This window comes from Mauremys mutica, chromosome 2, assembly GCF_020497125.1.
Source record: "Mauremys mutica isolate MM-2020 ecotype Southern chromosome 2, ASM2049712v1, whole genome shotgun sequence".
Classification (NCBI taxonomy): domain Eukaryota; kingdom Metazoa; phylum Chordata; order Testudines; family Geoemydidae; genus Mauremys; species Mauremys mutica.
The window spans coordinates 139,089,061-139,103,034 of NC_059073.1; the positions used below are offsets into that span (position 1 = coordinate 139,089,061).

At 40.2% G+C, this 13,974-nt stretch overlaps 1 protein-coding gene across 3 annotated transcripts in view; it reads right to left on the reverse strand.

Annotated features, from left to right (window-relative positions):
- EBF2 (EBF transcription factor 2) overlaps positions 1 to 12,860 on the reverse strand; it is a 178,799-nt gene extending 165,939 nt beyond the window's left edge. Inside the window, exons 1-5 of one of the 3 annotated variants that reach the window (XM_045004698.1) lie at positions 12,805 to 12,860; positions 5,516 to 5,672; positions 4,425 to 4,488; positions 4,015 to 4,070; positions 3,613 to 3,686 (exon numbers count right to left, since the gene is read on the reverse strand). In XM_045004698.1, the coding sequence (XP_044860633.1) occupies positions 3,613 to 3,686; positions 4,015 to 4,070; positions 4,425 to 4,488; positions 5,516 to 5,672; positions 12,805 to 12,854 (401 nt within the window). In that variant the 5' untranslated portion in view covers positions 12,855 to 12,860. Of the gene's footprint in view, positions 1 to 3,612; positions 3,687 to 4,014; positions 4,071 to 4,424; positions 4,489 to 5,515; positions 5,673 to 8,111; positions 8,636 to 12,804 lie in introns of those variants that run through there. The other 2 variants (XM_045004697.1, XM_045004696.1) reach the window with 2 other exon arrangements.
- Positions 12,861 to 13,974: the final 1,114 nt, after the last annotated feature.

Sequence of the window (13,974 nt, forward strand, 5' to 3'; positions counted from 1 at the left end):
AGTCAGGAGTTTCATCTGAAGTCCATCTCAAATCTTCAGGTCCCCCCTATCCAAGGGACTTCAAACAACCTATCACTGTGGCATTTAAATACTGACAATCTTCCAACTGGGTCGTTATATAATAGTTGTTCCTTACTGGGCTAACCCTGCTCCCAGGTAAATCAATGGTAAAAATCTGACTGACTCCAGTACTTGGCCCATAACATTGCTTTAAGTGGAAATTAAGATCCTGATTCTGCTAATATTTAAGCACCTGAGTAACTTTATACACACACACACACACACACACACACACACACACACGTGTCATTCCTTTGGTCCCATTGGAATTACTCACTTGCATAAAGTTGTAGGATCAGGGCCTAAGACTTCTTATCGTCACAAAAATAAATCCTTACCATGCTTTGAGCTATGTCATTTTCTCATATAATCAGACCCACACAGGATACAATAAGTCTAGCAATATGAAGCGTACTGGGAAAAAAGCAACAACCAACAAGAACAACAAAGCCAGCCCTAGAAACTAGATGCCCCATAAGGCCCTATATCAAAGAAAGGCTTATGCATCCCCTTCCCCCCCACCCACCCACCCACCCACCAGCTCAACTAAAATGGTTTTAAAATTCAGCCCTTAACTTTAAAAAAAAAAAAAATCTGTCTCTAATTTCAAACTCAAATAAGCTCACAGCATGGTGGCCTTTGTTTTGTTTTCTTCTCCCCAACTCCTCCCTGCAATTGCATAACAAAAGTGTCTAAATTCACACCATCTGGACGATAAAGACACAGGCCCCAGTGGCCGCCTGGCCCAGCTGATTAGCGCTCCTGTCTAGTCTGAGCCTTGTGGCGAAAGTCACAGCTGTGGGGCTCGCTTGCACTCAATACAACTCTGTTATTAGCCAGCTGTAGGCCCTGAGACTACTTCTGTTCAAATTATAATACCTTTTAACCCTCTGCACACCAAGGGCATCGCGGGCTGCTGGCAGAAGCATAACAACTAGTTTTCTCTTAGTTGATAATTGGTAGAACAAGATGACTACAAACCGTTATTCCATGAGAAGAGACTGTTTACCTTGATTTGCTACCATTGAAAGAAAAAAGACACTGGATATTTAAGAGAGAGACCTCCATCCCAGATGGACAATTCTTTTTACACTGTAATAGCCCAAACGCATAAAGCCTATTGCTAAAACGTTCAGAACTGTAATAAATAAATAAAAAGCTCTAACTGAAGGGACTCATTATACGGGGGGGCGGGGGGGAGTTGAGATTTTAAACTTTCAATTGAGATGACAGATTGTTGCATCCACATCAATATTTAGACAACTTTCTTGCTAAGGATACATCTGTCACTGTCTGACTAGAAGATGCGTGGGGGGGGGATGTTTGGATGCACTTGTCTGTATACAGCATGAATAACTGAGTGATTTTCTATGACAAATCAAATCAAAAGATCAAAAGGGTATTTACCTGTAACTAACAAGAAAAAGAAAACAAACCCTATAATTTAAAAAACAACAACAACAGGCCTCAGTTTGGACCTCAGAGTGGGCACAGTACATTAATGTTTTATGTACTGTTACTAATGCAAACTAAAGTAGGGGCTTTAAAAATTGATGCTACCACGTAAGCAGCATAGAGCGAGGAGGATTTGATTATTGTGCTTAAAAAAATGTCAAGTTTAACTAGAGTTGGATTCATTCATTCCCCCTGGTATTATTCAAAATGATGGTATAATGCCTCTTCAAAATAGGCAGCATCCTGTTTTAAAAGTATCTCTGAACAAGACATTTAAAAATCAAATGTCTTGATTAGGTTACACAGAGCTTTTGATTTGGTTCACTAATCTATGTCTTATGTGGAAAGGACAGCCCTGAATTGTAATTCTTCCTTGGCTAATCTATCAAGCAGGAGTTTAGTACAAACTGAATAATGGTTTACATTTGTAGAACATTACCTTAAATCAAGCATGGAATATATTTATAGGCATCAATGAAAGCCCAGTATACAAAAGCTTAGCAGAGAGTTTATTTAGTACTTTTAAAATGTTGGTTATTGTCAAAGGAAAGATCAGTCCATTTTGTTTTGAAGAAAGGAGGTTGTTTTGGTTTTTTTCACTCTTAATATAGATTCTCTCTCCATCCAGCTGGAGTGAAAAAAATGGATTACACTAGCTGTCATTTTGTTATTACAAATAGAAACCCTAGTGTATAGAAATCCAAAGATTTTGCTTTTCCGATGATTATCTAAGTATGGACAAGTCAAGCCTTTCACAAACAGGGACAGCATATAGATTAAAATAAATACGTACGTTTTAGAGAAACCAAAAAGTAACCTGCCCCACTTCATTCTTCTTTAATATATACATATGCACAGAGCGAATTGTATGTTATGTAAAGACAAAAAGCAAATTGTGTATCACACATATAAACACACCCATCTATGAAAGTAATATTTGTAATGTTCAGAAGTAATGGTATAGAGTTACTCAGTTAATGATGGTGACATAAGAGGCAAGTTTTGCATGTGGGTGTGCCTGCGTGTGTACGTATGAACACACAAACACACACACACTTTTGCATACTTCGCCCTCATTGCAGTTTCCCGGGTACACCAATTATTCCATTACCTTTTGAAAAATGTGAAAAATGCTTTCCCCTCAGCAACAAATTCTATCCTATTAAATTGCTTTTACTATATCATCCACTTAGAAGGCAATACTTAAAATTATTAGTGCAATGTGCTTTTTTAAACAAGCAACATTCGATCCAAGAGCTTTTTAAAAAACCTATTACAATAAATCACAAAACATGTTTAATAAAGGTCAAGGTTGGGTTTGCCTTTCATTTTATGAAAGAGCATTCTGTGCACAATTTAACACATTTTAATATAAGGACATTGCCTGTTTGCATTATTAAATGCATCAAAAATAGTAATTATGTGAGCAGGAAAAATAAGAAGTTATCATGGAAGCAAGATGTACATACATAAGATACATGTACCTAAAGACATACACAAATGTTTTTAATAACATCCTTAGCAGTATTTTATCCTTTAATTTATCATTTCAACATCCTAAATTTTTTATCTATTTTACAAAAAAGCAGAAGTTCCGTAAGTATTGCTTGTAACAAAAAATTATTTCAAAGATGTATTTTGGGGACAGAACTAAAGGACATTAATTATGTTCATTTAATTGATAATGTTAAAATATGTAACCTGGGAAAAATAAATCGGGAGCTCTTTCTAATTTTCAGGCGGGTTCTGGAAATTGACAGTAATCATTTTAGAAGAGCAAACTGGAAAAGCTTAAAGAAATACAAAGTTGGGAATTCTGGGCCCTTTCATTTTGTTGTCCAAACCCAGTGCAAAATAGAATAGTGCAGTTCAGATCTTAGGCAGGGTTTCCAAATCTGTAGTACTAAATAAATGGGTATGTAACACAAACCAAACGTCGTATCCAGGCAAAGAGAAATTATTCTTTTGGAAGAGTGTCCCCTGCACAAAAACAAAACTCCTAATATCTACAACTTATAGGGAAAACCCCTTTTAGTATCTTTGGAAGCTAAACTTATTAACTGAATAAATCCTATGCCACCAATAAAATTGTCTTACCTGCACATGACTTCATGAGTAAGCAGAACTCTGCACATTTCTGGATTCTTGTTCTGTCCTTCATAAGTGATGGGCTATGAAAATTAGGGAAATTAATATATGGAGGAGGTTTTTGGTTTGTTGGTTTGTTTCTTGTAATATTCAGTTTTTAAAAACTGCAAAGCACTATGGCTTGCAATTCCCACCCTCAAAGCCTTTTTTTGCACAAAGGTAGGCAGTATGCATATAACCAAGTGTCACTTAAAAATTGTTGTGATCCTGGGATCACTGAGGGAAGGAAGAGACTAATGCACTGGAAATTAAGGTATGCAATACAGACACTCAGAAGGAGAAAATAAAGCCCAGGGTGAGAGGGGAATGAAAGAGTGGGGACTGTACAACACAAAACCGGCCTCAGCTCACCTGTTTAGTGACTGAATCGATGAGCCTAACAAACAGATCCTGTTCAGTTCTGACACCTAAAGAGAGAATGGGAAGAAATAGGAAATCCAACAGTTACAGAGATTGTTTCCCCTACTTATCTAAGCCATCCTGTAACTTTTCTATTTCGTTTTACTTCCTATCAAGCATCATCTGAAAGTCTAAGGGTGATGTTTTTCAAAGCGTGGGTTTACAAAAGGGTGTCATGTTGGCCAGACCTGAAAAGCAACTGTCCACAGTGAGGATTTTTGCTTCCAAAAGGGAGACAAAGGGACTTCAATGTATTTTATAGAAGCGATCTCTTCAAGGTCTAAAACTTTATCATGGGTTCTTCCCTCCCAACCGCTTCTTTCCTGCCACCCCCCCCCCTTCTCTCCCACCCTGTGACTTACCATTGCTGTAAAGGAGTTGAAGTTTGTAGTGTGTGCCGTTATTGGTCTTTTCATTGCCTTGTTCCTGAAAGAGATTTAAAAATATCGTCCCAGAATTTATTTGGTGCTGTTGGAGCACAAAAGCAACCCGCTTGCAAATCACTAATGGATGTGACAAGAAAGATCTTTGAGAGGTGGATCCGCTGATTGGGATAAATTAACCTTCCCAGTGACCCAGGACAGACATCCCTTCCTGTGGCATTGCAGAAACTTTTCCACTTGCTATAAAGCTCCCAACTTTATAACATAAACGCTCTTCCCTTATCGGGTGAATTTACACATTTTAAGCAAGCTAATATGGAGCAGATCGACGCTGGCAGGTATTTTTTAAAACAAAACTGTACGTGCAAAATAATGAAATAGTTTTACAATAAGTCATTATCGGTATTTATTTCCTGAAGGTTAGGTTACCGGGAAATCTCTCAGGTGAACTGGGACTGTAATTCATCAGAAGACAATTATTCATGTCGTCCTTCATAATTAAAAGTCCTTGCCCATAACTAAACTAAAACCAAACATAGTTTGGAGGGAAGGAAGAAGGTTTCTAACCGCTTAAAGCCTGGATCTAAAACTCAAGAGCAAACGTTTCTGACACCCAGCCATTGACTTTGGAGTCTGAAAAGAACAGGCTTAGCAGGTAATAGGACAAATCACCCGCTCTTCCAACTCGATTAGGATACTAATAAAACCTGGCAGACCCGGCATATGCAAAAAAAAAAAAATAATAAAAATAAAAAAATACAACAATGTATTGGACCCCTATGTGATTGTATTCTATTTTATTTTAAGCGGATGTATGAAATTCCCCTTGTATCTCCCGGGCTGGCAGAAATTGACAAACCTTGTTAATTACAGCAAAGGGGGCGAGCATGTTGAGAACAGGGGACTAAGCCCTCGTCCTGCTACCTAACCCCTGAACACAAAACCAGGGATTGTTGTTTTGTTATGGAAAGGGTGGCTGAGAATGACACTACTTTACAAGGGCAGGTACTAGAAGGGGTGTGCGGGGACGGTAAATTTGGGGAGGTAAGAAAAAAAGAGACAGGCCTTACTTTATCATTTTCTACGAAGTCCACAAAGGCGGTCCTCTCTATTTCCACCGGCTGCCCCTGCCTGTCGTAGAGAGCCAGGACAAAATGAAAGAAATTGGATTTCCTCAAGTTGGAAGGTGGTTGTTTTTCGAAGTGGGCTCTGGACAAAGCTACTCCGCTGTGGAGGAAACAGATGGAATTGGGGAGGGAGGGGAGAGAAACAGATGAATTAAAGGTGGCATAGCAATCAAAAAAATCAGCACAGAAAATTATTCTAGAGCGGGGGTAGGATTCTCCTGGTCTATGTCGCACACTGGGTTATTAACAGTCAATTGTTACCAATGACTTTGATCTCGGTGCTTTCCTCTCCACCTTTGTGCACCCACATCACTTTCGATTTAAAACATTAAATTAAATAAAAGTGCTTGAATTTTGGTGGCAGCCAAATGAAGAACTTTTCTCTCCCAAATGTTAGCGTCTGGAAACTTTATTAAATAATTTTCCCTCTTATGCCTTGATTTTCACTCCGTAGAGAAGAATAATTAACAGAACCTGTATATTAAAAGGAAAGATTGCAAGATAAGTTATTCCAAAACCGGAGAAATATTTGATAATTTCCTCTGATCAATCTTCTTTTTCCCTTTCATACTCATTTGTTGGGTACAATGCAAGGGGTGTGTCTATACTACAATAAACGTAGAATATAAATGCTAAAGGATCTGAAAAATGATAAAATTCCAACTGAGTTCACTTTTCCTTTAGCCCAGGTCAATGCTCTTAAAATCTCTTCCCAATTAGGTGTCTGTACTGAGATGGGAAGGCAACTGGGTTCAAGCAATATGCCTACCTTTCTCGGCAGCGAAGTTTCTACCAATTTCATATCGTTTAGTCACTGATCCATTTGAATCAACCTGTGGGTCTTCCCCGGTGCCGTTTTGTGGATTGACTACGTGCAATTTAAACACCGGTTGCCTGATTTCTGTCACACATGCTACAGAATATGCGGTGATTTCTTCCGCGCGTTTACCGAGTTTGAATTATTCGGGATCTTTTCATACAATGGACATTCTAAATCTTAGGAGTTAGTTTTTTTTAGCAGAATGGGTTCCACTCTTTTCTTTATGTCGATTTTTATGGAAGGCACAGAAGACAGATACGGTGGAGAAGATTTCTCACTTACAGCATCGCTATGAAGTTTTCCTGCTTTCTCCAGATTTAATTCCTGAAATGAATTCACCTAATATTGTTGCTTCACAGACCTGAGAAAAGTATTTGACTCTTTGGAAAGCTACAGATATCTCCCTTTATTTCTAACTCCAACTGGACGGGTACAATGTGACTGGGCAACAACACAATTTCCCTTCTTTCCCCGCCTCCCCCGGCCAGCTTAATAGTTTGATTTTTATCATCTTGAGTATAAGAACTTTGATCACTGTATTTTTACAAAACATCTGGAATAATTAGTGACGTCCCAATGCGAACACCGATCAATTAGCCCTTGTGAATTGGCGATTTCTTACAGTGCATCTAACATTTGTTTTACTTTCGCTTTCCCCATCAAGGTATTTTTCCTCCTCATATAAATTAAACTATCAATAGTCATTAAAAAAACAAACTTATGATATCTCCTCTCATGCTGCTTGAAAGCTCTTCCATAGAGATCAGATGGGGGAGGTGAGGGCATATAGGGCTGTATTTGTATATTGGTTCCTAGCCCAACGTATATGCAATGCGGTTGTATGTTCCTCAAGTAAAGGTGTCTCTATCCTCAACTTTCTTCTCGGGCCGATTCAGCCCCTTCGCACACGTGTGCCCGAAGGCTGTCTAAAGAGATACCTGAGGAACGTGGGGACATATTTTGTTTAGGGAGGGCTTCGTTCCTGTCATTCCCTCATAAAAAGAGAAATAGAAGAGAAGAAAATAGGGAGAGGAAGTCTGTAACTACGCGGCACTGGAGCGTATTTATTGGCCATATTTGGAATAGAGAGCTTATCCCCTAAACAGAAGCAAGAATGCATCCTCCTCTGCGGTTGTATAGGTTTTATATTCCAGCCAGCACTGAGATCTAAATTGAGTTGACAAGACTAACGCAAGGAGTTGGTAAGTAGGGTCAAGGACTTCTCCACTCAGATCATTCACGTAAGAGCTCTCTGCTGCACCGCTGAGACCGGTAGTTTTGCAAAATCTTGGTAAAGGTATCTCCCCTTTCCCTCGTTACTCAAACCCACGCTGGGCTTGCTTTCTGCCTAACCCTGTGCATCTAGCCTGACTGGGGAGGAGGGTGGCATTAGCTATACAAAGTATGCCTTGGGATCAAGGAAATCAAGGTGATTTTGGATCAAAATAGGCATGGCCATTACGTTTAGCCGGAAGAACATTCCTAGTCAGACGTCCGGGCATAGAATGATCTAAAGAGTTACTGTTCGCTTGCATTGCTATGTCCCCCTATCCCCGTCCAATCTCTGCTCTCTGACTTCCTCTGTGTGTTTGTCCCTCGCTTCAGCTTTGCCCTCTTGAATTTTCCCTGACTGGGGCGGGGAAGTAAACTCAGTCGCGAGTCTGATCAACAGCGGGAGGAAAGGGAGCTTTCAAACGGGAAAACACGAATCTCGATTACCTTTGTGCAGCTACGTTTGCATCCACCACCCCAACATTTCTGACCCAGGACCTGACGGAATCCATTTCAGAAGCGAGAGATTTCTCTTTCAGAATGGGTCCTCTTCCTAAAGTATCTTGAATCCCAAACATTTAAGAAGTCTATTCCAACAGGCCACCGTTTCTTTAAAAAAAAAATGCAGCTGCCTTTGAAATTGACACGCACACACAGATCCCAAAACCAGTGGAGAAGTCCAGCTTTAAAACCAACTTCTTCTGCTTTTAGACGCTACGGGATTTGGTGAAAACGCCTTCCCCCCAAAATAGAAAGTTTTTCCTCTTGCAAAGTAAAGTTATGCTCTCATTCAGGCTCGCCCGGTCCTATCATCCTGCAAACGCCGGCGAGGAAACAGCATCCAAACACTGACCGCTGTTAACCAGGATCACCTGTTTCTCAGAGACACCGGGAAGAGGGAACTGATTGCTGCCTAATCCAAAAAAAAAATCGCGATAAATCGTGAAAGAAAGGAAGAAATGGAGCGCAAGAGTCTGATTACACACCGAACTGCGGAAGCCAGGATGCTTCCCCAAGCTAGTCACCATCAATGGGTTACAGCATAGGGAGAAAACATACTAGGAAGGGGGCGGAGCATATTTCCATATTAGGGGACTCTATTTGCATAGAGTCACCCGATTGGAGGATTGCAGAGAATTATAAAGCTGATATACACTAATAACTCCAGCTCCGGGCTACCAACAATTGCCAATGGGAAAAGCAACAGTAATCAGACTTTTTCCGATTGTTGAATAAGTTCCTTACCAAAATTACTTCGCTTTCAGTGTGTTAACCTCAGGTGGAACCCACTCAGTCTAGGGTATTATCTTGTTATTCTAAACAAGAGAAAAAATTCTAGGAGACTTATAGTATGTGTCCCTGCCATCAGATGATGAGTTTTGTAACCATAAACAATAAAACAAACATCCTTTTTTGAAAATCTGGAATGTCTTATTGCTATTCTTTTAGGATCATCGTTAGAAAGAGTTTCAGCGGAAACTACATAGGAGCTAATCCAAATATTAGGGGGCATTAGAAGGTGCTCTCTATAACGGGTTGGTGACAGATTGTGCGCGTCAGCGAGGGAGAAAGAGAGAGATCCACACATATCCAATCCATAAAATGCACCCAAAATTTAACACTATACCAGAGCTCTGAAATCGTCCCTTAAAACTTTTTATTGCGTTGCATCTAGGCAAAAAATGTAGCCGCTGAAATGACATAGCTATTTTCATCCATAAACCAGAGAGTGGTTCCTACTTTACAAAAAAAAAAATCTTTTTGGCTTGGCGTTATTTTCTTCATGGCCCTTTTGTATTCTGATCTGTGCATAGATCTTCCCCTGAAATCTATATAACACCAACGCGAAAACAGATTTCAAGACAATGAATGCAAATCTGTGCTCAAAGACCATCTGCCAGATGAAGGAATCAGATGTTCCATAGTTAAAGGGACAGTGCATGGATTTCCTCGCCTCATTATTTAGAGCCCCTCTCTTTAACCTGCTTTATGTTTAGGAGGAGAAATAAAAATTTCTTTTCAGTCTCAAACCTAGTTGATTAAATTCAAAAAAGGGACCACGGTTAGTTGCATTTTAAATGCCTGCCTTTCTACTAAGTGTTAGATGATTATAAAAGTTGATTTAAAAATATATTTAAATCTTTTCATCCGAAAAATGTATATTTCATTCACACACGATGGTAGGGGGCGGCGAAGAGGGGACTCTAAATTATTCTGTCTACATGCATGACATACATGGTATTAGATGAACTATAAATCTCCACGCGATCTCTGTTCAAAGATATTTACCACACTAACCTTTCTTTCCCCCTGAATTGATAAATATGCATCGAGTGATTTGTCAGTTTAGCAAAAGGAAAGGCTGACTTTTTTTTTTTTAAAGAACAACAATCAGTTCTGTTCATTCCCTCTGAAGCACCTGGTATTGCCCACTGTGGGAAGACAGGATACTCAGCTGCATGGACCTTTGGTCCGGCCCAGTATGGCCATGCTTACGTTCTGTGGTTAACAACAATATATTGTATAAATAAGCATTCATGTGATGTGTAATAATAGTATCTTTTGATACAATTTCTCAACTGTGAAAAGCACTGTTTGTTTCTGAAATGAGTCGAGATCATTTAAATAATCAAAGAAAGAAATCAAGAGTATTCAAACTAGATTTACAGACGATAGTGGGTGATCTATACGTAACAGGAAAGTTACCTTCGCCCACTGAATCTTAAGTGTATTTCCTGCGTTAAGAACGATTTATTTGCATTTTATTTGTATCACTGGCACTGTAATATATAATTTAACTTGCCCCTGAACGTATTCCTACAGCTGGGATTGGAAAAAAATCCCACTTGTTCTGACCCTGGATGGTGTATTAACAAGGAGAAAAGGCTTTCAAATAATTGGCGCTCCCTGCTCCAAGTGATAGAGCCGATTGCTGTCCTTCTAATGTGTTAAAAATATATCAGACCAGGCTCCCTTAAGATGCTTATCCAATAAAGTCTAATCGGTTGCAAAATCTTGGTGGAAACTCCACTGTCTCGCTGAGTGGGTGAGGGAGAGCGAGCTCTGACCCAGGGGTAAACGTGCCAGGTTTCAAGACAATAGGGAATCGTGTGCCACAGTCCCCGAGGGGAGTCTGGCTTTTAAGGATTCATAGCAGGGTCAGAGGGCACCGACTCAGGTCAGGGGAGGGGCACCCTCTTTGCCCCCAACAGCTGCCACCAAAATTTGGCACTTCAGGAACAAATGAACGGATCCCTCCCCCCGCTCAATATTTCCCCAGAACTGCCCACCCACCCACGTAGGGTCCCCTTCCCCCATCCCTTCCAATGCCAAGTTAACAGTCTGTCTGCGGGTACAACTTGGGGCGGCAGGAGGGAGGATCGCAGCCGCCCTGAAATCTTTGTGCTCTCTTCAGAGAGGCATGACAGGTTTGCGGTGGCGCTGTGAGATAATCCAAGCCAACTGGCGTGCATGGACTCAAACCAATTCCACCCCGCTTTAGAAGAGGGGCCATTTATTTTAGGGTCTCCCTTCCTCTACAGTTTAGATCATTTACTTCCACCGAGGGGTTTTTTTCCCTTCTAAAAGGACAGGACGATGGGTTTTTAATACTTAATGGAAGTGTTCCTTCCAGCTCCCATTCCAACAGCAAGTGCCTGGGTTTAATACCGTTTGAGCCAAAATCAGCTAATTCCCCTGATGTAACTCCAGGACATCGCCGTTCATTTCAGCTGGAGTGACTCCGGATTCAGACCCATGTAAACCGGGTTTAATTTAGATTTGTGCCTCTTAATGCATCAGTTTGCTTAGGCGAGTCAATTTCACACACTAGTGAAAGGACAATGCCATCTAATAACATGTGAAAACTAAAGAGAATGCACCCTTTAAAAACACGACTTGCTAAAGGATGCCTTGAAAGTGGAAGGAAGCCTCTTTTTTGTCTTCCTGCAAGAACATAAAAGCGCATTTAAAACTAAACAGTTTGGTAAGGGCCGTTTAGGGTTGGCAATTGGAGCATGAGGCTTCACAGCAGATAACCAGTAGTTTGAAAGAGCAGCCCAAGGGATACAAAGCGAGACAATGAGCTATGGAGTTTAGCAACAAGAAGGATCTGGAGCGACTCTGCCCCAATTCAGCCTCCCAAAGCAAACAGAAGTAGACTCCACGATTTAGTACGCAGCCAGTTCTGTTACGCTTCCTTAACTCTGTGGTCCAAGCCGCCTTTTCAATAGGTGTCATTTCGAGATCTTCTTTAAACCGCTCGGATTCTTGATAACGCTTTTCTTCTTTTTTAAAAAAGTGTAATTATTTGGGGTTATTGCCTTCTGCCTCAAGCGCAATCTCTCCCTCGCCTCCACCCACATTTCGGGATCAAAACAGGTGAGGACATCCTGGCATGGTCAATGTCATGTGCTCTTCTTTATTATAAACGGACACAGTACATTGCTTCTAACAGCTGACTACTAATAGGTTCCTGACTAAACACTTAAAAGACCGGATACGTTAAAGATTTCCGCTCCGATATATTAAATATTCGACCAGATTTTTTAGATCTCTTTAAAAATACTATTCCCCCCCCTCCCCTACACACACACACACATCACTAGTGTTTGGAAAATGAACGAGGACCAACTTGTCTTACGCTACACCTAAAGCAAATGCACACCTACAAGGAATGAGACAATGCCCCTTCTACTAACCCTTTGTAAGGGGTTCCTTGGGAAGCGGTAAAGACAATGGAGCAGATGATTCAATGATTACAAACTACAGATTTTTAAACCATCAATGTCAGCGCGGAGCAAAGTCGCAGATTTGTTTTCTGTATGTCATATCCTGTGTTTTTTTGGCTAAGCCGTGTTTTTAAACGGTGCATTCTCTTTAGTTTTCACGTGTTATTAGATAGCATTGTCCTTTCACTAGTGTGTGAAATTGACTCGCCTAAGCAAACTGATGCATTGAAAGGCACAAATCCAAATTAAACCCGGTTTACATTGGTCTGAATCCGGAGTCACTCCTGCTGAAATGAACGGAGTGTGCTGGAGTTACACCTTCCGTCTCTCAAATAAATAAATAAAATAGACCGCTGTTACGATCTGCTTAAAGACAGTTTTCAAGCACCTGGAAACTAGATGATTATTACCTTATATATGCGTGCGCATACCCACCAATCAGAACTGCATTACCATGCATTTGTTTCTCAAGTGTACAACAGAAGAAAGTCTTTCAAAAACCAGAGAAGACGATAAGGGTAAACAAATGGTTTACTTTCACGTTGTAGTTTGTGACAGAAAGATCGCTAGGAAAAGCTCCGATAGGCTATGCGCTTTTAACTTCTCCAATGGAAAACAATCTGAAAGTCCTCAGCACAGATCTGGGTAATAAATGTTATTCCAGCTGATATGCATCTACTATATTCCTGATTTATAAAGACCCTCGATTTAACTGAAATAAAATCGTAAGGACAAGGGTCGCTGGAGGGGTGGGAGTAACACAAAATATTTCAGAACAGAGGGTTTAATGCAATTCACTTGTATGCAACTGACAGATACGAAAGGGAATACAGCCCTCAGCTGTGATTCAAAGTATAAAGCAAGACACAGTTAAATCAAGCCCTTTCGATTATACTTGTTACAAACCAATATTTGTATATATTTACCATAAAGGTTATTTTAAAAGGATGCTCACTCATGTGATTGTGGGGGGAAAACACCACTAAGTATAAAATGATTGACTCCCCACACACACACACACACACACACACACACACACACACCATTACGAAATAACCAGAAACGTGGGTCTATAGCTACAAAATCTTAAGCTACACCTGGTCTCTCTCCCCCCGCCCCCTTCCCTCTTGTATCATAAAGGCACTATTTACTATAGGCAGATCCACACTGATCATTGTTTATGAAACGTGTAAGTTTCAAAGAATCCACTGATCACTGCAACTTACACATTTATAAGCACTGATCAACAGAACGTTTGGAAACTTACAAATTATTAAGTCAACATGCAAAAACGTCTGCTCCCCACATCCTTCCCCAAAGAGAGAAAATACTGTATCCCTCAGAAACTCTTTCGAGTTTCCCATATATTTCAATAAGTAGGTGCTTTTTCACAGAACAGAAAAACACATCTGTTAGGTTTTATATTCAACTTTTTTTTAAAAAGATACTTTTACTGCCTTTTGCCTAGCATGGTTTTTGGAACACATTAGTGAATAATATTTTACCATGGGGAGTGTATGTTCTATTTTATTTTATAATGCAGATTTGAAGAGTCTTATTGCTGGAGTTTGTTTTTCTAA